The sequence below is a fragment of the Solanum pennellii genome, chromosome 9 (genome assembly GCF_001406875.1).
Source record: "Solanum pennellii chromosome 9, SPENNV200".
Taxonomy (NCBI): domain Eukaryota; kingdom Viridiplantae; phylum Streptophyta; class Magnoliopsida; order Solanales; family Solanaceae; genus Solanum; species Solanum pennellii.
The window spans coordinates 76,286,554-76,308,855 of record NC_028645.1 but is presented as its reverse complement, the minus strand read 5'-3'; the positions used below and the strand labels follow the sequence as shown (position 1 = coordinate 76,308,855).

Genomic DNA, 22,302 nt, shown 5'->3' with positions numbered 1-22,302 from the left:
ACTTTATATGCATGTCTTATTATGCCGGCCCATTTATTCAATCATAAACTAATAACCTAAACCTACGACCATTTCTTTGTACATTTTATTATAAGACAACTCAATTCTCCTCAAATTTTATTTTCATTTATCTTATAAAAACATGATGAAAGGAGAGTCTGAATTAATTCATCAACATACTCCTCTTGATCAACCCAATGAACAATGGGATTATTGTTCCCCTAATCATCCCTCCAAGACATTAATCACCGAAAATCGCGCTAATAATCCTGATCAAAGAAATGAACTTTCCCAATGGGTTGAGCAAGTCACTAGGCAACTACTCATTGAAGATTTGCCTGAAAATGAATTTAGTGATACAGACACAACGACATATCATGTCTCTGCATTATTAGGAGAGCTAAGGCCTAACAAAATTGCGCGAAGAGATTCTAATTCCGAGGGGATTGGAGGACATCAACAACAACAACAACATGAATGGAACTCTACTACTCATGACGATCATCATATCGCCAGAGATGAGATGGGGGTTAAAGGAATGAGTGGACTAGATGATCAAGGACTAAACTTGATCACACTTCTTTTGGAAGGTGCTGTTGCTGTATCAGTTGATAATTTGGGAGAAGCTCATAGAGTGTTACTTGAGTTAACACAAATGGCATCACCATATGGACCCTCTTGTGCTGAAAGAGTAGTGGCTTATTTTGCCAAAGCAATGGCTAGTAGAGTCATCAGCTCATGGTTAGGTATATGTTCCCCTTTGATCAATTACAAGACTGTTCATACTGCTTTACAAGCCTTCAACAACATCTCACCATTCATAAAATTTGCACATTTCACCTCTAACCAAGCAATCCTTGAGGCATTTCATCGTCGAGACAGAGTCCATATCATTGATGTAGACATCATGCAAGGTCTACAATGGCCGGCTTTGTTTCACATCCTCGCCACTCGTATGGAAGGGCCTCCACATGTTACAATGACAGGAATAGGTACATCAATGGAACTATTGATTGAGACAGGAAAACAACTTTCCAATTTCGCCAAACGCCTTGGTATGTCATTTGAGTTCCATCCAATTGTGGGGAAAGCAGGGGAAATCGACATATCAACGTTCAAAATTAGCAGGGGAGAGGCTATAGCCATACATTGGGTGCAACACTCTTTGTATGATGCCACTGGCCCTGATTGGAAAACAATGAGACTCCTCCAACAACTATCACCAAGAGTTGTGACACTAGTAGAACAAGAAATAGCACTAGGGGGTAGTTTCTTGGACCGATTCGTGGGATCCCTCCATTACTACTCAACCATATTCGACTCGTTAGGAGCCTTCTTGGAGAGTGATGATTCAAGCAGACATAGTGTCGAACACGGCCTACTTTACAGAGAAATCAATAACATATTAGCAATTGGAGGGCCAGCAAGAAATGGGGAGGATAAGTTTAGGCATTGGAGGAGTGAACTATCAAAAAATGGATTCATTCAAGTGCCAATGAGTACAAATTCAATGGCACAAGCTCAATTGATACTAAATATGTTCCCACCAGCTCATGGTTATAGCCTAGTACAAGGTGATGGAACATTAAGGCTAGGGTGGAAGGATACTAGTTTGTTTACTGCATCTGCATGGACCTCTCCAAATTCTAGATAAGATTCATTTGGAATATGTACTAACTATTGTTATTAGACAACAACAATATATCATACTACATGATCAACTTTATAAATTCTCACTGTTTATGTCATTTCATCAGCAACTAACATATTAGTGATCGACTATTATGCATGTTATTAAAATTCCTAGTTTGTTATATACTATAACTTGTTTGTGTGTAACAACCCTATTAGGTTAAAAAATTATCGAATTTCATAGAGACCTATATCAAGATTTCTACGTACATTTTTTATTTAGTAATTTTTTATCATACAAATATGCGCTTAAATAATGTGACATTATTGTTTAGCTCAAAATAGAGTTTCATTCATCATTGATATTTATATACCTAACTTGCTTGTATCATAAGCCATAGTATATATGGTGATATTATTGTTTAGCTACATATATAGACTATGTAACATAGGCCATAGTCTAGTGGCATTATTTAATGTTCAGGGGAAATTATTGATTCTGGTTCCTTGTGTATAACTTTTGAGCCTAGTCTTTTTGGATGGTTTGTAAAAGAATGTTTGCCGTGTCATTCTCATTCACTGAATAATCAATATATACAAAAGTGTACAAGCCTAATTTTAGGCAAGAGATAATTACGGAGATTATTATCAATTACATAGATAATAATCAATTACAAAGATAATTGCTAAATATAAAAGATGACAACTAATTAGAATATTTACCAAAAGATATTGTACAATAAATAGATTATTTCCATAATCTATCACACCCCCGCAGTCGAAACGGGAGATTTACGAATGTTGAGACTGTGCCGGAAATCATCAAATAATACCCGAGGGAGACTTTTAGTAAAAATGTCGGCAAGCTGATAACGAGATGGTACATGTAGTACTCGAACCTCACCCCGTTGAACTTTCTCACGAACAAAATGTATGTCCATCTCAATATGTTTGGTACGTTGATGTTGTACCGGATTACTGGAAAGATAGATGGCACTTACATTATCACAGTAAACCAATGTAGCCTTGGAAATAGGAAAACCTAGCTCGAAAAGTAAGTTTCGAACCCAACATGATTCAGAGACTACATTTGCAACCCCACGATACTCTGCTTCAGCACTAGACTTAGACAGAGTTGGTTGTCGTTTTGCTGACCAAGATATCAGGTTATCACCTAGAAACACACAATAACCTGACGTAGAACGACGAGTGTCGGGACACCCGCCCCAGTCTGCGTCCGTGTAGGACAAAAGAGAACTAACAGATGACTTAGACATGTGCAAACCATAGTTAAGCGTACCTTGAACATAGCGAAGAACACGCTTTAAAGCATTCATATGCTCAACCCGTGGAGCATGCATAAACAGACAAACTTGTTGAACAGCATAAGAAATATCCGGACGAGTAAAAGTCAAGTATTGCAAACCCCCACACAGACTACGATAGTGAGTAGCATTCTCATAAAGATCGCCGGATGAAGAACTCATTTTCCCTTTGGAATCAACAGGAGTAAGAGATGGTTTGCAAGAAGTCATACCTGCTTTAGCAATAATATCCTGAGCATATTTCTTTTGAGACAAAAATAAACCAGATTTGTCCCGGGAGACAGCAATACCTAAGAAATAGCTCAGTGGACCCAAGTCTTTCATAGCAAATTCAGATGCAAGGCGAGAAATAATTCGAAGCCTAAGAAATTCTGAAGAAGCAGTTAAGATAATATCATCAACATAAAGTAGGATAAAAGCAGTTTCAGTACCATGGCGAAAAATGAACAATGAATTATCAGATTTGCTATGGGAAAATCCAATGGACGCCACAAAATCAGCAAACCTTTGATACCAAGCTCGGGGGGCTTGTTTGAGACCGTAGAGAGACTTACGGAGAAGACAAACATGATCAGGTCGACTAGGATCCTTGAACCCCATTGGTTGGTACATGTAAACAGTCTCATTTAAATTACCATGTAAGAAAGCATTTTTAACATCCAATTGATGAATTGGCCAAGACTTGGATAAAGCAATACTAAGCACCACCCGAATAGTAGCTGGTTTAACAACCGGACTAAAAGTCTCATCACAGTCAATACCTTCCCTCTGTGTCTTACCATCACCAACAAGACGAGCCTTATGTCTTTCAAAAGAACCATCAGACTTAGTCTTATGCCGAAAAATCCATAGAGACCGAATAATATTGACATCAGACGGTCGCGGGACTAAATCCCAAGTACCATTTTTAATAAGAGCATCATACTCTTCCTGCATAGCAATTTTCCAATTATGGTCACGAATGGCCTGAACAGGGTTCTTCGGAATGGGTGATATGGAGGTAGTAGTATGATTGGCCTGGTCATGGTATTTAGGATTCAGTTTAAAAATTCCATGTTTGCTACGGGTGTTCATGGAATGCGATGGTTGAGAGGAGTGGGAAGAGGATGATGTGATGGCAAAAGGTGGTGGTTGCCTATCATTGGCAGCGGGTACAAAAGGGTGCATCCCCTGCTGTACGTTGACAGGTGGAGTGCACGGTTGGCTGGGGTGGGAGTGCAGCTCGGCATTAGCAGCGGGTACAGGAGGTAGGCTGCCACTGCCTTGCTGCAGGGGGTTCCGCAGGAGGGTCGCGGTTTGCTGGGTATGGTCGCGAGTGTGCTGCGGGGAAGGGGAAGGCAGGGTAGGCTGCGGGCTGGCTGCGGTATGGGTGTCCTGGCCGCGGGTGGGGTGCGGTACAGGCTGTGAAGTAGCATCCAAGGGAGCAATACCCGACTCAAGAATAGAACGATACATAGGAATGTCCGAAGGACTGGAAGTGTCACTTAAGAAATCATATGTATGAGGGAGGGGAGTGTGTACCTTAGAGAATGGAAAAACCGACTCATCAAACCACACATGCTTGGCTATTATAATACGACGACTCGACATATCAAAACACTTATACCCCCTATGATTGGATGGATATCCAAGAAAGACACATGGAGTAGACCGGGATTGGAGTTTATTTATCTTGGAAGAGGGAATCAAAGGATAACATAAACACCCAAAGACACGTAGATGTGAATAATCCGGAGTTTTTTGATATAAGATCTGAGTAGGTGATTTATAACCAAGTATTTTTGTGGGCATGATATTGTGAAGGTATGTAGCCATTTCAAGTGCATGATGCCAAAAAGAAGGAGGCATAGAAGCATGACAAAGGAGCGTACGAACAACATTGTTAATCGTTTTAATTTTTCGTTCCGATTTGCCATTTTGAGGAGAGGTGTATGGACATGAGAATCTAAAATGCATTCCATATTTTTGACAAAATTGCTTAAAGGGATCATTTTCAAATTCACGGCCGTTATCACATTGGAAAGCTTTAATTTCTCTCTCAAATTGAGTTCGAATATAAGTTCGGACACGAATAAAAAGATTATAGACTTGAGATTTAGAAGAAATAGGAAACGTCCATAAAAAATTCGTGTAATTATCAAGAAAGAGAACATAATACTTATGACCAAGTGAGCTAAGAATCGGAGATGTCCATAAATCACTGTGAATAATGTCAAAAGGCATAGTAGTATGAGATAAAGAATCTGTAAAAGGCGTTTTTATTAATTTTCCCAATGGGCAAGAATGACAAATATCGTTTGAAGCCTTATTACATTTGATAAGATTACTACTACGCAGACTACTAAGAATTGCATGTCCCGGATGACCTAAACGGGAATGCCATAAACTAGGAGAGACAACTGCAAAAGCTGAAGGGGTGGTAGGTGAAATGATTTGACGATCAGTGAGAAAAGGATAGAGATCGCCACTGCTATTACACCTCACTATTTTGCTCCCCGTCTGCAAATCCTTCACAGAAAACCCAAACGGATCAAATTCAACAGAAACATGATTGTCAGTGGTGAATTTTCTAACTGATATTAGGTTTTTAATAATTTTTGGGACATGAAGGACATTTTTGAGTTGAAGAGTGTTTTGGTTTAGACATTCGTGACCATAACCTTTAATAGGTATTTTACTACCATTGCCAACAGTAATAGCATTATTAGCATGATTACTCAAATTAAAATATGGAGATAAGTTACCTTGGGAATTCGTCATGTGAGAGGTTGCCCCGGTATCCATATAGTAATTTGGATCGGTGAGAGACATTGTGTGCATAGCTTGTTCAATGTTGGTAGGAACAGAACCCGGATGAGAAGATGGAGCGCTTGAGAAGTACGCTTGATTAGGTCGAGACCCGAGGATGCCTTGAGAAGGAGGCTGGTACGGCCTTGCCCCTGTCCACGGGTTTGGGCCCGGACCCTGGGCTGGGTACGGACAAGGTGGGGTTGCCCAAGGGCCATTGCCCCAGTACGGCCATGGGGGAAACATCCACCCCATGCCCTGCTGCTGCTGCTGTTGGGAGGAGGCGCCACCTTGGCGCGGTTGCTGCTGCTGCGAAGATTGTTGCTGCTGCTGGTTGTTCCGGCCGGCACCACCTTTGCCCTTGCCGCCGCTGCCTTTCCCTTTACCCTTGGCTCTACCTCGTGAATTCCCTCCTTTAGAAGATGAAGAATGATCACTAGAAGGGTGTGACGCTGTGGAAGAGGCGGTGAGAAGAGCCTCCTCGCGAGCTTCAATTGCAAGGTCCGAAGAGTTACTTTGTTCCTCTAGTTCAAGCATGGAACGTAGAGTATCAAAGGAAGGCAAGGGACTAATATGTCGAACAGATGTACGAAAAGGCTTATACTCCTCCGAAAGCCCTTTCAAAAGTTGAAGCGCCATCCGATTGTCGGATACCTTATCACCCACGTTTCGTAAACTGTCAGCAAGGGTTTTGAGACGAGTGCAATAAGGTTTAACACCATCAAATTGTTCGAGTTTGGTGTTAGTAAACTGCGCATCAAGGTTAAGTGCCCGGGCAGACTTGTTGTTGTGGAAAAAATTTTCTAAACGATTCCATGTATCAATTGCCTTATCATCAGCATCAATAATGGAATTTAAGAGATCGTTAGAAATAGTACCATAAATCCACTGTCGAACAATATCATCAAGTCGGTGCCAGAGAGCTGCATCAGAAGAATTCGGAGCCGGTTTCTCTTTATCAGCATCGGATTCCGTAGCAACCGGAGTAATATGATCAATCACCATATAAGCACGGCAATGGAGTTTGAACAAAGTAGACCAGTTGTTGTATTGGGAACCGTCATATTCAAGAACAACAGGTACGTGGGTCTTGATATTAGTGACAAGAGTAGCGGGATGAATTTTCTGAGATTCGGCCATGGTGGATAGCCGTGTGAGAATAAGAAGATTAGAGAAGAAGAAAAAGCGGAAGAGAGAATTAGGTCAGAAAAGTAACCTAGACTTGTGATACCATAAAAGAATGTTTGCCGTGTCATTCTCATTCACTGAATAATCAATATATACAAAAGTGTACAAGCCTAATTTTAGGCAAGAGATAATTACGGAGATTATTATCAATTACATAGATAATAATCAATTACAAAGATAATTGCTAAATATAAAAGATGACAACTAATTAGAATATTTACCAAAAGATATTGTACAATAAATAGATTATTTCCATAATCTATCAGTTTGGTTGGTTTAGACTTGTCTAGTGCAATTTATATCTTTTGTATGGTTTGTAAGCTATTACACAGTGAAAGATTTATCTAATACGCACAAAGTGTTCACCCGGAGGACAGAGATTGTGACGGAGGCTATAACGGCCGTTGTTTAACCTAGGCTTAAAAAATCTTTGAACGTTGACACATGAAATATAAAAAATTAACTACGATTAATTATATTACCAAACTTATTGCAATTATTATTTTTGGACATTTTATCTGTTGAATCCATCCCATTTTTTAGTCAACTTTAGCTATTTAATTGGTACAAGCAATTGTTAAAAATGAATAGTAATTGGAGTTGAAAAGAAAAGATTTTGTAGTTGGCAAGTCGGTAAGATTTGCAACCATTCTTGACTTTGCTATATTTACATATGTCATTAGTGACATAGGCATGGTTTTATTCTTCTATAAATAGAGCATTCTTGCTCATTTGTAACACACCAAGTTAGAGAGAAAAACCATTTTGAGAACAAAGTGAGGTATTCCATAGACTATACAAGAAAATAGTCTGTGAAGAAAAATAGAGTGTGAGCGATATTTTAGTAAGGCGGAAACCAAAAGAGTGTTGTTCCTTTTGAGTGTGTAGTAGTCACTTTGAGTATTGTATTTGTGACTACACAGTGTAAAATTTCTTACTATAGTAATATCAATTGCTTCTCTTGGCTCGTGTTTTTTTCCCTTATTCAGAAGGGTTTCCACGTAAAATTATTGGTGTCGTTATTTTTCCATTTTATTTCCTTTACTTTTATCATATATACTTTTGTGCTTGTCCGCGTTTTTCCAACATTATCACCCCCTTCTGAAACTAATTCTAGCTCGTGATCTCCTTGATGTCCGATGCCCAATGGCATATCAGTCACTCCTCCGTTTCATATAACTTGATCCGTATTGATCTAACAAATTTCTTAAGAAAATCTTAATAAGAAGTGTATTTTACCAAGTTATATACTTATCTAATACTAAGAATAGTATGAGAAGAAAATAATAAAATAATCTTAAATTTGCTAAAACAAACAAGAAAAATGAGATATTTATTTTTGATATAAGAACCAACTAAAATAAACGGAGGGAATCGGTAGACTACTATATGTATATTAGCTAATGTGTCAAAGAAGTCATAATTACATGTAAAGAATGAATTAGTAAAATTAGATGGTTAATTATTATAATATATACGATAATATACATAGTGAAGGGTTTATTCAGTGCTCATTTAAAAGATAAAATTTATAATAATTAAGAATTGGCTTAATTAAAAACAATTAATTAAACAAATTTGGATCATTGAATGAGTCATTTACAATTCCTTTTCCTAGCAATGACTTGAAAAGTAGTCAATTTCGCAGCTGGATAGAAATTTCATGGACCAACCACGACGATCGACTAATCCTAAATATTTTTTTAATAAAAATTATTTAATTGAAAGATTAGAAAAGGTCTAAAACTTTGGAATACCAACTCAACTAAAAAATCTGAATCAAATAAATGTAAATATAAAATACAAAACAATGAAATAAAATAATTCCACACATATAGCCTTATAGCAAAAATATTCAAAATTAAAATAGAGGGGAATTGATGATGACGATTTAGAATCTTATTGTGAATCTACACAAATTTTATTATCTTTTGATGCAGAAGTAAAAAAGTCGAAGACCAAAGCAAAATAAAAATATCCACCTCAACATATTGATAAAGTGATATTGCGTAAATTTTATAAAAAGTTATACAATTTAAAAAATAATCGTATTAAAAATATCATAATTTTATTTATACCTTAAAGACAGGATACTATCATATTGATAATCAAAAATCACATTTATTTGAAATTTAAAATTTTTAAACTGATAAAGTAATTTATTGTGTCAAATACTACTTTTATATATTACTTTATCAAATTCATCATCATGTAAGCGTTGTAGCATAATTATCTAATTTTATTTTTTTTATGACAAGGAAAATTCACAGTCGTTATCCTTTAAGTGCACACAAATTAAAAACTCCACTTCTATGCAATAGCTCGCAAGCCACATAGGAGAGATAATCCGCACTAGACAAACCTTGTGCGACGAGCTCAACCCAAAAGACGAACCCCTTATTTTTGCTGACAAGGAGTTTCGAACTTGACTCAAACCACCGAAAATCTAATTTTCCTCATTTTTATCTGTACTTAAATTTAGTGATTTTATTTTATTTTGTTATCCTCACTTCTTGTACTAATGTTATCATGTATCTATTACCCTTTTTTTTAAAAATAATTATGCATCGATAACAAACTATTAATATATATGATATTATTTAACAGTAAGAAACGATATAATATGTTTAAACATAATATTTATCAAAATAATATATACAAATTGATATATAAAATCTTCTTTTATTTTATTTTTTACCGATAAGATTTTATTTCTTTAATTAAGTAGTGAATAAATTTCTAACCTTATAAAGTAATGTCAATTTTACCAAATTCGGACCCGCACGTTGTACAAAACTATTAATTCAAACAATTATTTCGTTTTTCCTTTTTCTTTTCAAAACAGTCAATAATCATTTTCCCTTTTTTTCGTGAAAAAAAAAAAGCTGCTTTTGTTTTTCTCTTTTTCCCCAATTGTCGCTAATTTGTCCCCTGTTTTTCTTCATCTGCAAATGAAGCTGAACCAAATCAACAAAAATATATGTATATATCGGTTCGTACATTGATTATGCGAAAAAAATTGATCAATGGGGATCGGTGATTTTGTTTTATGAATTAGGGTTTCAATTTCTTGTCGGTATTTGAAAATTGTAGCCGATTGACAATCTTAAATGGTTCTGAGTTGAGAATCATAGCTCAAGATTAGTTTTTTAAGTTGAAAACGATAATTGGTGTTATCCATTTCTGGGATTTGATCCATAACTGGCTGTTTTTTTTGGATTTTTTTTTTTTATGATACGTATATTGGGTGGAAATTCGAATAGGAACGTGTGATTGTTGCTGTTGAAATATTTGGTTGTTGAAATCTTGAAGTGGAGTTGTTCAGTTACCATGGATCATGTTGTGGGTGGGAAGTTTAAGTTGGGAAGGAAGATCGGAAGTGGGTCTTTTGGTGAACTTTATTTAGGTATGTTATTAGGTTTATGGCTTTAATTGCGTTGGATTTGTTTCGATTATTGACTTTGTTGCTGGTATTTGACCTATGTTTTCTTAGTTGTAGCTACTCATATCTGATTCTGCTTAATTTGATTCAGGTGTGAATTTACAGAATGGAGAAGAAGTTGCCATTAAGCTGGTATTTTACCGCCAACCAAAAATGCCGTGTTTCTTTACTAGTTACTTTTTTCATGAAAAATCGCTTGTAGGAATGAGTGTGAGTTTTGGAGACCTTGTGTACATTAAGATTTGTCTTGAAATAAAAAATTATTTAGTTTTGGAATGAAATGGACCTGAATAGAAGACGGGAATGAATGAGGATTCATGTATTCAATCAATCGTAATTAGTTGTAATTGAGGCGCAGTTGAACAACTGACTGACTGGCTGGGGAATTTGTGCTGCTATGTTGTTTATTATGTTTGTGTAATGTCTAATGCATTTATTTTTAACTTGATGTTTAGCTCATCTTTAGTATCATTAGAGTTTTGTCATGGTATCCTATTTAGTCTATTCAGATATAATGGGTAGGGTGGATTGGAAAATCCTTGTTTACCATAATTACCTTGGTAATCACATTACTTTAAGTTGTATATCTGTTGTTAGATTTCTCTAGTAATAATTAAGCACGAGAGCAAGCATAATTGTTCTATTTTGGTTGAATGATCTATTAAAATGTGTAGAATAGGAACATTTGTAACTTGGGGAATCAGAAAGTATGTTTTGAGTTGTGTAAATGACTTAATTTTCTAGAACCTGTTTTTCTTGTCAAGTAACGAGAATACTTAAGGGTTCCTTTTTTTTCCCGCTAACCTTGCTTTTGCTCACATCGATTTCTCTACCGGGTATCTGTTACCCCTACCAACATAGGGACTGAGTAACTCTCTCACCGAGGCTTGGACAGATTGAAAGAATCACCTAGCATTTTATTTGTCGTCACTGGGGTTTTAATCTCGTTTTTGCATCCACTTCATTGACGACTATGTTACACTTTTGGATGCTTAGAAAATGCTCTTTTTTCCTTGGATTAATATCTAAGCATTTTCACCAGTAAATACGTAAATGTTGAAGAGTTTGGAAAGCAGCAATCATACCTGACAGTCAGCTTCTGCGTTCTGTGGTATCATAACCTGTGGAGAAAAAAACTATTTTTGTCTTTCATGATGCTCTTGGAAGTTGAAAGTAAGACTAGGTCTAGTGTTTATTAGCTGACGAGCAAATATACATCTAACCAGTTTTTGTGCTTGTCTCACATCAATAAATTTTACTTGATAAAGAAATAATTGCTGAGCATATAGTAAATGACATATGTTTTGATGGGAGTTGAATACTCTAATGGTTGATGCAACAGTACTATTCTCACTATATGTTCATGAATTCATTCTCTTGGTACTGTAATATCAGGAATCTGTCAAGACAAAGCACCCTCAACTGCACTATGAATCAAAAATATATATGCTTCTCTCAGGAGGAAGTAAGCGTTCCTCCCTCACTTAAGTAGCCCTCTTTGCAAAAAGATTTTAGAATGAGGATGCCATATGTTCTGATTGATCTTCTTATCTATGCCATTCTGATGTAGCTGGAATTCCCAACCTTAAATGGTTTGGAGTCGAAGGTGAGTACAATGTAATGGTCATAGACCTTCTTGGACCGAGCTTGGAAGACCTCTTCAACTATTGTAATAGGAAGCTTTCGTTGAAAACAGTGTTGATGCTTGCAGATCAGCTAGTAAGTACTTCTTCTTTCCCATTTAAAAGAAAATCACTGTTGTTCCTGTTTGCTTATGCATTTTAGGGTAATAATCTTGGGGTATGTGTCTTTCAGATTAATAGAGTTGAATACATGCACTCAAGAGGATTTCTTCACCGAGACATAAAGCCAGACAACTTTCTGATGGGCCTTGGTCGCAAAGCAAATCAGGTTTTGGTTCATTTCTGTCAGAATTTTGTGAATGAATGGAGTTTATTCAAGTCAATGTTTTGCCTATAAAGGGAGGAAAAATTAATATTTGTTGGTTTCTTTTTCAGATAATCAAATTTTTAAAAGAACTGTAAATAATTATTTGGTCATTGTGTTGGATGAATAGTGTCTCAGTTCTTATTCTTTATGTTTGTTTCAAATGGCTCTTCTATGCTGCTGTTGTACGGATGTCAGGGGTGGAGTGGATTTTGGTCTTATGCGGGGTGGGGTGGGTTTGACTTTATGCGGGTATGGGGCGGGTTGAAACTTTTTTTTGAAAAAATAGTGCGGTTGTGGTGAGGGTTGCAGTTTCTTATCCAAATTTCGTCCCTGTAACATAGCTTTATTTTCCTTTAATAACGGTTACATAATATTCTTATTTGATTCTTTTAGTGGAAGAACAGGAAATATTTCCTAGTCATATTTGCTGGGTTTATAAGCTCATTACACTGAACGTGAGAACAAAATTATGCACAGTAACAAAATGATAAGCAAAATGAGAAAAGGAGAAGAACAAAATAGGATACGAAGTAAATAATTCTGAAACTAACAATAATTATGAGAGAACACTATCGCTTTGGTTTAGTGTTTAATTTGATTGTTGGTGTCTTTATCGGTTTTGATTGGTTGTTTCAAATTATTTTATTCTTTTTGGCCTGAAACAAGTATTTATTATTATCTTACTAATTAGATAGTATCTGAGTATAGTAGCTATATTAACAACTGCATGGATAGAGAGAAAAAATGAACTGAGATTGAAATTTGAGGCAAGTTATAACTGCATGATTTAGACAAATGAAAATCAGAATAATTAAGTGGTGTAGATTTATGCCGGGTGGGTTTATGTGGGTGAGGTGGAGTGGGTTGAAAATGCTTAAAAAAATGGTTTGCGCTTTTTTTTTTTGTTTATGCGCGATAAGCTCAACCCGCCCCGCATCCGCACCACACCGCCGTATCGCCACCCCTAGCTGCATGGTTTCTGATAATCAAACTCGTTGAGGGTTGGATAGCACCTTGGTCAATTTTCAGACTCAGGCTGACTGAAGTTCATTCAATGTTGTTGTATTTTGGAAATAAAATTAAAGAGTGATTTTTCTCTTTGAAAGTAAACCAAGTTCAATTGTTTTCCTTATATTGCAATATTTTTTGTTTATATAAAATGAAACTTATATATGGAGGGAGTCCGGGGCTGCATTTACTGGTTAATTGTCCCATTCAGTGTCTTGTACTTTAGAAATGCTAATCATGCACTTTATGGAGGATGTTTGAGCTTATGAAATCAATAATTAAGATAGTACTACTTTCTCCATAAATGGATTTGCTATAATATGGGATTTACTTCTGGTTTAGTTGCTGAAAGTTTGATTCATGTCCTTTGGAGAGGTATAAGGAATCAATATGGAATCGAGGACTTTATGTTATGATGATACTTGAATTGTGTGTGTGACATCATGATAAGATTTTTAATGAATGGATAATTAATGAGTGGGTTTGAGTTGAAGACTTAAAGTTCATCTCATTAAGTCCAGTTTTGTTTTACTTGTAACAAAACCAGTCCATTGGCTTCCAAAATTGCGATGTTGAAGTTAAAGCTTAAAGAAAACAAAGTGTGTGATGTCAAGGTTTTTTCCCTAATGTTCTCAATTCTTAATACAAATGACAGGTGTATGCAATTGACTTTGGACTTGCCAAAAAGTATAGGGACCTCCAAACTCACAAGCATATACCCTACAGGTAGTACACTCTAACCGCTTTGTTACTCGATTAATCCTTGGAACTATTGATGTTCTTTTCTGAATGCTTTTGACATTGATTTTGAACAGCTACCACACTAAATACTAGTGATTGTTCAACATTGCTTCTGAATGATTCCTTTTGGCTAGATGCCTCTTTAGGTTATTAGCTGATCAAATCTAACCCCCATCACTACCCCCATTGTATTTTTGGATTTCATCAGCGCTCTGCCCTTAGTATAGACATACCGGAATGGAGCTGATCGTCCTTTCTGCTCAAACATGTTGCGTCCCCTGGATACCAATAATGAAACCTCTTTTTTCTTTTTTTCTTTTTTTTTCCTTCTGAAATTGGTAATGTTGGATGGCAACAATGAATCTTATTATCACTTCATTTTTTTAAAAATAAAGAGTAAAAACAGTGAAAAGGAACCATATTTATCCTCTTTCATTGCTCCTATCATATCACCATCATCCAGATACTTTTATTCTCAACCATTAGTGAGGATTTACTGGAGAGTAGGTCCATCCTAGAGGTACTTGACAAATGGGCCAGGAAATCTCTGGTAATAATCTTAATAAATCGTAGCTGCATGGTGTCTAGTAAAAGTGAACTTTCTAACAGTGTTTTGCCTTTCCTGTTCATCAATCCATAAGACAAGGGGACAACATACACTCACTGGACAATCTATTGACTCGTGTATGCATCACTGGATGAAAAATACATAGATTGATATTGATACTTGTTATTTGATCACATACGAAGAATACATGATAGATTGATTTTGATACTTGTTATTTGATCACTTATGAAATGTAGACAGTCTTTTCATGAATACTTTGGGAAGCATGCTATGTAAGATGTTTTGTAGTTCGACACATTCCCATTGTTTTTTCTTGCCTCTGTATTTGCACCTTCTTTAATCCAGAAAAGGTACTATCTTACTTTTTAGGGAAAATTTTGACCAGTTTTTTCCTGAGTGAGATTGGAAGCTAGTTAGTTAAGTCCAAACTTAGAATGTAAAACAGAAAAGAATTAAAAAATATTGCTTTAAATTTATCATCAGGGTAATTTTAATGAGTGGAATAGCCTAATGACAATGGATTATGGTATTTTTGCATTTACTTATATGGTTTTAACATATTACCAGTAACTTAAGTATATCAATCGCTATATGGTGCTTATGACATTAATGTCACAATTGATCCTTGGAAGGGAGACTGTGGAAGGCATACTCGTTTTTCAAGTTTATGGAACTGGGTGCCCTCTTTTAATTTACATTAATATTGCCAATTAATTAATATATCAGTTGCTGGTATTTGGTGCTTAACTCTTATATTTGGTGCCCTCGCTGTATCATTTGTTGATCACATTATGAATTTGTTTGAGCTGACTGACGTTACTGCATTTGAGAAAAAATTCTACTCTTTAATATTATCAAGCTCTAGTGTAACGAATTCCGAGTAAATTGTGACAATCTTATCCTTGTTTCCTTACTGTGTTCCTAATGACAGAGAAGTCAAAAGGAATATATTGAGAAAAGACTTTACACTGGTCAATTTTGTGTCTTATTATTCTTTGATTTGTTCAATTTGTGAGAAATATCTGTTTTAGCTGCCTTTTACATGGTATTATGTCAATATTTTTTCTCAGGGAAAACAAGAATCTGACCGGCACAGCGCGCTATGCAAGTGTCAACACGCACCTTGGAGTTGGTAGGTTAATAATGTTTAGGTTGTCAAGTAACTGCAGGTATGGTAAGCCACAGATTCAATTGTAACTGATAAAACATGTGTCTTGTTTTTTTCCCTGGCAGAGCAAAGCAGAAGAGATGATCTGGAATCTCTGGGTTATGTGCTTATGTATTTTCTTAGGGGAAGGTTGGATTTATCACTTTTTTCTTTTTGTCATTGTTTCTGACCAATTCCTATGCATTTGCAAATTTATGCACATGTTCATGACTTGATGACAAGTTTTTCTTGCTCAGTCTTCCATGGCAGGGATTGAAAGCTGGTACTAAGAAGCAGAAATATGATAAAATCAGTGAGAAGAAGATGTTGACACCAATAGAGGTACTATATATGAGTACTAATGATTCTTGATGATGTCATCTTCACCACTGTTGTGACACGCAGTTGTTTTCTCACAAGTGGACGTCCTTTTGACAACTGTGATAGAATTACCTTGGAATACACTTCTTATTGTCAAGATAGGTGGTTTAAGATGTACTTATACCAAAAATGGATGATTTAAAAATGTATTTATCTTATTAAGCCAATTGTTATCTCGTCCAGCATGTCTTGCCTTTAATTTATATTATCTGCTGATGATTTGAGTGATCAGATGAGTAAATTGACACAGGATTGGATGATGTTTCTAACAGGTGCTTTGTAAATCATATCCGTCTGAGTTCATATCATACTTCCATTATTGTCGGTCATTACGGTTTGAAGATAAACCCGACTATTCATATTTGAAGAGGCTTTTTAGGGACTTGTTTATTCGTGAAGGTATATTTGTAATTCTCTCACTTTTACTATTCCAGTCTTAAGTTGTCTGAGCTGTAACAGTCAATCTAAACCTGAAGTGTGTGCCGAGGGTCTATAGGAAACAACCTCTCTACCTTCTGAAGGTAGGGGTAAGGTATGCATATACACTACCCTCCCCAGGCCCCAGGCCCCAGGCCCAACTTGTGAGATTACTTTGGTTTGTTGTTGTTGTAAGTATGTGTTGTGATCTCTCCATCTCAACTTTTTCACTGGTGCAGGTTATCAGTTTGACTATGTGTTTGATTGGACCATTTTGAAGTATCCTCAGATCGGTGCTAGCTCTAGAGGACGTGTAAGTGCTTATAAAAATTGTTTTGACTGTTGTTGAAAATCTGTTCTTAAATTGTTTAAGGTGGAAGTGTGCATTTTTTTTGCCACCAGAATATTGGTGGAAGTGCGCCGCTAAATGCTGTGCCATCTGCTGAAAGACCGGGAAGGACATCAGGTAATTTCCTTGACCTGAATTTTTGTACTTATTGTAATCCTTTCTGACTTTTAACTTTTTAGATGATATGCCCAAAATTATGAGCCAGCATGTACTTCTGTTTGTTTATTCAAATGGTGAATGTTTGGAGATATGTTTTTCATGTAAAATACGAATACTGAGTTTGCAACTACTGAATTTATCATTGTTTGATGCTTGGCGTGTAATCTAGTGGGACAGGATATTCGGGACAGGTTTTCTGGTGCCGTTGGAGCATTTTCGCGGAGGAATGCTTCTAGTTCTGGTAGGCATGGGGAACACTCCAGACACAAGACTTCAGATGATATACCTTCATCTAAAGATGTGGTATTGATCCTTCTCTTTCTGAAAGCTATTAAAGTAACTTTTTTCTCAGTGGGAATGGAGAATATTATCGGTTTGCTTGAATGAGCATTCAGCTTTTAATGCTTAATTAGTGAATTACAGTTTAGGATCTCATATATAGTAAACAACAATAGCAACATACTCTTGGGAGGTTACAGCGAAGTTGCTCGGTCTCTCCAAAATGTTGCCGCACTCTTGTCGGATCCTTAAAAAATACACTTGGAGGATCCCACACGCAACCCTTGACATTTTCGAAGAGTCCGAGCAACATAGGGTTACATTGTACTCCAAACCTGACCTCTACCTCAGAGGTAGAATGGCTGTTTCTGATAAACCCCTGGAAAACAGTCTAGAAAACGAACATACAGTAATTAAACAATAGATAGTAGCAGAGCAATACTATAATCAAACTACATGAAACAACATATAATAACATAAATCAAAAAAACAAGAAACAAGAGTGATATTACACAACTACTAGAATCGACAGCAAGTTAATACACTCTTACCTACTAGTGTGGACACACTCCTAACTACTATCCTTCTACCCTGAATCCAAGTCCAGACTTTCCTATCTGAGGTGATATCCTCGGTGAGATAACAATTGTGTCATGTCATGTCTAATCACCTCTCCCCACTACTTCTTCGGTTAACCTCTACTTCTCCAGAATCCATTCATAGACAACCTCACACCTACGCACTAGGGCATTTGTGCATCTCATTACATGCACGAATTATCTCAACCTCACTTCCCGCATCTTGTCTTCCATTGAAGTCACTCCCTTGTCTCAGATATCTTTATTTTTAATCTCATATCTCCTCGTATACCTACACATCCATAGTAGCATCCTCATCTACGCCCTTTTCATTTTCTGAATGTGAGAGTTCTTGATCTGCCAACACTCCACCCCATACAACAAAGTTGGTCTAACCACCACTTTGTAGTACTTGTCTTTAAGTTCGTATATAGTCCATCTTTGAAATGATTGTTTTTTCAGTAAAAGAGTAAAATTGACTGAAATAATTTTAAGAAGTATATGCTTATAATTTTACAGCAAGCTGATTCAGATAGAGGCCGTACCTCAAGAAATTGCAGCTCGTCTAGAAGGGCTGCGATTTCAAGTAGCAGACCGAGCTCTTCTGGTGAACCTACAGAGAGTCGCTCAAGCAGCAGATTAGTGTCAAGCAGTGGTCGCTTATCTGCCACACAAAGGATTCATTCTGGAGCTGAACCGAAACCATCACTATTCTCCCGAACTTCAGTTACGAAGGGCAGCCGAGATGACCCTCTTCGGAGCTTTGAGCTTCTTTCAATCAGGAAGTAAAGGAAGGGATGCACTTGTAAAGAGAAATCTTCTCATTGTTTGAATCTTGTGATCCTATAAAAGGATGTCTCTGTGCTGTAAATTGAAATTTTCTACATGAAAACTAAAGCTTAATCCAACTTTTCATTATAACTTGGTGTTGTTTTACCTGAAGAGTTTCTGGTCATTGTAACGCTATTTAGCCTCATCCAAAGAAGTGATGAGTATTATGTACTAAGTTATATATTAAATATTTGATGATGATGATGTACGAATGTGTGGTGGAGAAATTCTGTTCAAGGTTCTAGTGATGATTATAACTACCAGTTCAAGGCATTCAAGTGTAAGGATTTTCTAAGGGCAGCTCATTTATTCTCCATTTCCCAAAATTACTAGCATGAAGCTAAAACCCAAATCAACATTAATTGCCCGTAGCAGTACAACTCAAAATCTCCCATAATTTACTTTTGGATTATGAGATAAACGAGTTGATGAAAAACTGTGGATTTCTCTTCTTTATGATTACACCTTCTTTGCTTTGTAAATTTTGCAGTTTAATGTTAACTAAGTTATGAAAGCTCATCAGATGACATCCTTATCAGTATTATGTACTTTTAATTTGCTTATTAAATTTGCTACTAAATTTCATTTAGACACTCAAGACAATTAAAGGGAACCAAATAAAATGTGCAAGATTTTTATGGTTTATTGAGGCATGAAGCCTGTCTCTAAAGAATGTTGACATATTTGTTGTAGCTAACTTAGAACATGCACAAAATGATTTCTTATATTTGAACCATACGCAACTTATTGTTTAATTTTCTTCATCACCAAGAGAAATTCTTGAATTTACACACCAAAAGCTTGTCCAAAATAGACCTCATCATAGTGACAATGAAGAGTTTTTTACGATATAGGACATCAAGCAATTTCAGGAACTATGGAGCAGATGAGCAGAAGTTGGTAGCTTCCCATCATAATTAAACAAAAAATCTCAGACAAAAATGATCTCAAAAAGTCTTAAATATTGCAGCAAGGAATGAAATATAACAGACTTGTTCTAATAACATCCCTCAAAGCTAAACAAAATACAAGATCCAAAAATCCTATATATCAATGACACTGATAAGAAAGTTCTCAAGCAGCAATCTTCTTGAGCTTAGCAAGCTCCTGTCTCACAACTCCAGCTCTCTGCAATGTCAAAATACATATATCAGGTCTTGTTAGGAGAAAGAAAAACAAGGTCTAAGGTAAACCGCAATTCAAACACAACAGTGCATTAGGATTTTAACTAAAGCTAGTAACACAATAAGATGCACATTCAAATGTTGATCTAGCAGGTAATGGAAACTCAGCCTAGTGATTGATATCCAGAAATTGACTCTACATTCTCTGGATGGATGATTGGATGCACAGATAATAAAATGAAGCTAACTTAAATAGTGAGCACAACCGCACCTTAATCTTTGCCAGCATAAGCTTGAACCTGTCAAAATCGTTAAGTGCAGCTCTCCTCTTCTGCACTATCAACTTCCTTCCCCATGAACTGTTCTCCCACTTGGTCTTCACATCTGGAAAACCAGATAAATTGAGGTTTATTCTCCTTCTAAAGAAGATGGAAGTGCTAAACCAATTGCCAATTTGCAACTTGTAGAATTTCAAAAAGAACTAGTAAGGACCACTCACCAGCAGCTTCCATAGCCTCAACCAGGGTCTTCTTCTTTGGAATTCTTTTGATGTCAATTTTGATATCTGTAAGTGAAAGCCTCTTGAAGTTCATCTGGCTTCTCACCATGTCTGGAGCATCAACAAGAGCCTATAATTACACAAAATTAGTGAAAACGAGTTAAATTTTATTTCAGTTTCCAAGGGTATTTTGGCACTGGTTAAGGCAAACTACCAACTATACAAACTAGAGTAAATCATACAATTTTACCACTTCATTTTCAGGTTAAGACATAAACATTCAAATTCCCCCTTGTAAAGTATAATCCTTGTATCCATTCTATTTTACTCTATTCTACAAAGTAAAAGAAACAAGAAAACGAACACATTTCATCTATAAGCTAAACCAAAACAAATAGAGGTAGGAAGAGTTTTCCTGCATCACCAGAAAATAAGTCTTGTTATGGGAAACAAGTAGAAATACTTTCTACATATCAAATATTACCTCTTAAACAAAGCACAAAACTGATCCTATTTTAATGGATCTATGAGGTCACTCGAAAATCCTACACAACTGTACAAAGAAAAACTACATTCCGTTCCACACTACACATACTTGACAACCAAATATCACACACAGAAAAGACTATATCCCTTGAAACTATTAAACATAGTATTTTTGTAAATCAAAATACAGGGCCTCAGTCAATATTGCTCAATCAAGTTAAAATGATCAGACAATGTAGGCATATTATCATATTCCATCATAGGCCTTATATTAGATCCTCCAAAAAAACAACTTGCAAAAAGAAACACAGCACTTAAAAATAAAATCTTTACTTTCTTCAAAGCAAACATTTATAATCAGAACAATTGTGGGTATTATTTTCTACTTATGGGCATTCCAAAGCTCACATTTCAAATATTAACCTCTAAAATAGAACAGAACATTCAGATTACTGCACTAGCAGAACTGTTTCGTTCCATCATAAACATTCTAAGCATGATATTCTTGCTGAATCATTAAACAAGGCCTCAGTCAACATTTGCTCAATCAAGTTAAAATGATCAGACAATGTAGGCATATTATAATATTCCATCATAGGCCTTATATTAAATCCTCCAAAACAACTCGCAAGAATAAAAACACAGAACAAAAAAAATCAAATCTTTATTTTTCTTCACAAAAGTATAGCAAGCAGCTCCAAAATGTACAAATTGTGCAGAAAAAAATTTACCCTATTTTGGTCGATGACGTCGACGATAACAACGAGCCTTCCATAATCCTTTCCATAGTTAATTAGGGCTACCCTTCCAATCTCCACGAACCTCTTGAACGGCTAAAAAAACAAAACCAAAATACATAAATTATCAAATTCGTACACATTTGTGAACTTCAACATCTGAAAAAAAAGAAGTAAAATTTGTATACTCACCATTTTCGGCAATCTGAAGGAGTAGAAGCGCTAGCAGACTACAAATGGAGAAGCTGCAAGGAGTAATATACTGCTAGGGTTTTTCTATGTACTAACATGGGCTTAGGCCCAAAATTTGCTATTGGACTGTGAATAACCCAATATTCTCAAAAATGGATAAAGTGGGCTAATCACTTTTTGGACCTTATTCAAAATTTAGTCCATCATTTAAAATGGGAAATTTTGGTAAGAAAACAAATATGTGATATGTATTTAAAATGGAAAATTTTGCGTAAGAAAGTAAATATGTGATATGTATTGTATTTAGCATAGAGTGTTAAGAGTTCAAAAAGAACTATTGGAATTTGAAATGTGAAGTTCAAACTCCAAGAAAGTTTTAGGCATAAATATAATAATATATAACTTTTGTTTTTTAACTTAGCCGTATGTTCTGCAACTTTGTGTGAGCATAAATATACATTTAAATTTAGAAAAAAGATATA

At 36.0% G+C, this 22,302-nt stretch overlaps 3 protein-coding genes and 2 non-coding genes across 5 annotated transcripts; 2 read left to right on the top strand and 3 right to left on the bottom strand.

Annotated features, from left to right (window-relative positions):
- Nucleotides 1-142: 142 nt before the first annotated feature.
- Nucleotides 143-1,654, top strand: LOC107030408 (protein SCARECROW-like). The gene has a single exon (XM_015231693.1). It carries the CDS (start codon nucleotides 143-145, stop codon nucleotides 1,652-1,654), a length of 1,512 nt encoding a protein of 503 aa, XP_015087179.1.
- Nucleotides 1,655-9,775: 8,121 nt separating this feature from the next.
- Nucleotides 9,776-19,042, top strand: LOC107031615 (casein kinase 1-like protein 7). The gene is made up of 14 exons (XM_015233044.2): nucleotides 9,776-10,338; nucleotides 10,466-10,506; nucleotides 11,770-11,839; nucleotides 11,945-12,093; nucleotides 12,190-12,285; nucleotides 13,988-14,058; nucleotides 15,712-15,773; nucleotides 15,875-15,938; nucleotides 16,046-16,130; nucleotides 16,442-16,568; nucleotides 16,826-16,899; nucleotides 16,989-17,052; nucleotides 17,264-17,397; nucleotides 18,471-19,042. The coding sequence occupies exons 1-14, from the start codon at nucleotides 10,263-10,265 to the stop codon at nucleotides 18,738-18,740; spliced, it is 1,383 nt and encodes a 460-aa protein (XP_015088530.1). The 5' UTR covers nucleotides 9,776-10,262; the 3' UTR covers nucleotides 18,741-19,042.
- Nucleotides 19,043-19,669: 627 nt separating this feature from the next.
- On the bottom strand, nucleotides 19,670-21,979 carry LOC107029231 (probable 60S ribosomal protein L14). The gene is made up of 5 exons (XM_015230603.2): nucleotides 21,821-21,979; nucleotides 21,623-21,724; nucleotides 20,406-20,535; nucleotides 20,178-20,290; nucleotides 19,670-19,910 (listed from the first exon to the last, which is right to left on the bottom strand). Exons 1-5 carry the CDS (start codon nucleotides 21,821-21,823, stop codon nucleotides 19,857-19,859), a joined length of 402 nt encoding a protein of 133 aa, XP_015086089.1. The 5' UTR covers nucleotides 21,824-21,979; the 3' UTR covers nucleotides 19,670-19,856.
- Nucleotides 21,079-21,160, bottom strand: LOC114074116. The gene has a single exon (XR_003574598.1). It is a non-coding gene; the product is annotated as a small nucleolar RNA SNORD34 (small nucleolar RNA).
- On the bottom strand, nucleotides 21,413-21,495 carry LOC114074117. Its single transcript, XR_003574599.1, has one exon. It is a non-coding gene; the product is annotated as a small nucleolar RNA SNORD34 (small nucleolar RNA).
- Nucleotides 21,980-22,302: the final 323 nt, after the last annotated feature.

Excerpts from the sequence above, each read along its gene's own strand:
- LOC107030408 (XM_015231693.1), top strand. The coding sequence starts at position 143 with ATGATGAAAGGAGAGTCTGAATTAATTCATCAACATACTCCTCTTGAT.
- LOC107031615 (XM_015233044.2), top strand. The coding sequence starts at position 10,263 with ATGGATCATGTTGTGGGTGGGAAGTTTAAGTTGGGAAGGAAGATCGGA. Across the intron at positions 10,507-11,769 it reads AAGAAGTTGCCATTAAGCTG|GAATCTGTCAAGACAAAGCA; the intron begins GTATTTTACCGC and ends CTGTAATATCAG. Across the intron at positions 17,053-17,263 it reads AAGACCGGGAAGGACATCAG|TGGGACAGGATATTCGGGAC; the intron begins GTAATTTCCTTG and ends CGTGTAATCTAG.
- LOC107029231 (XM_015230603.2), bottom strand. Across the intron at positions 20,536-21,622 it reads ACGTCATCGACCAAAATAGG|GCTCTTGTTGATGCTCCAGA; the intron begins GTAAATTTTTTT and ends GTGTAATTATAG. Across the intron at positions 19,911-20,177 it reads TTATGCTGGCAAAGATTAAG|AGAGCTGGAGTTGTGAGACA; the intron begins GTGCGGTTGTGC and ends TTGACATTGCAG.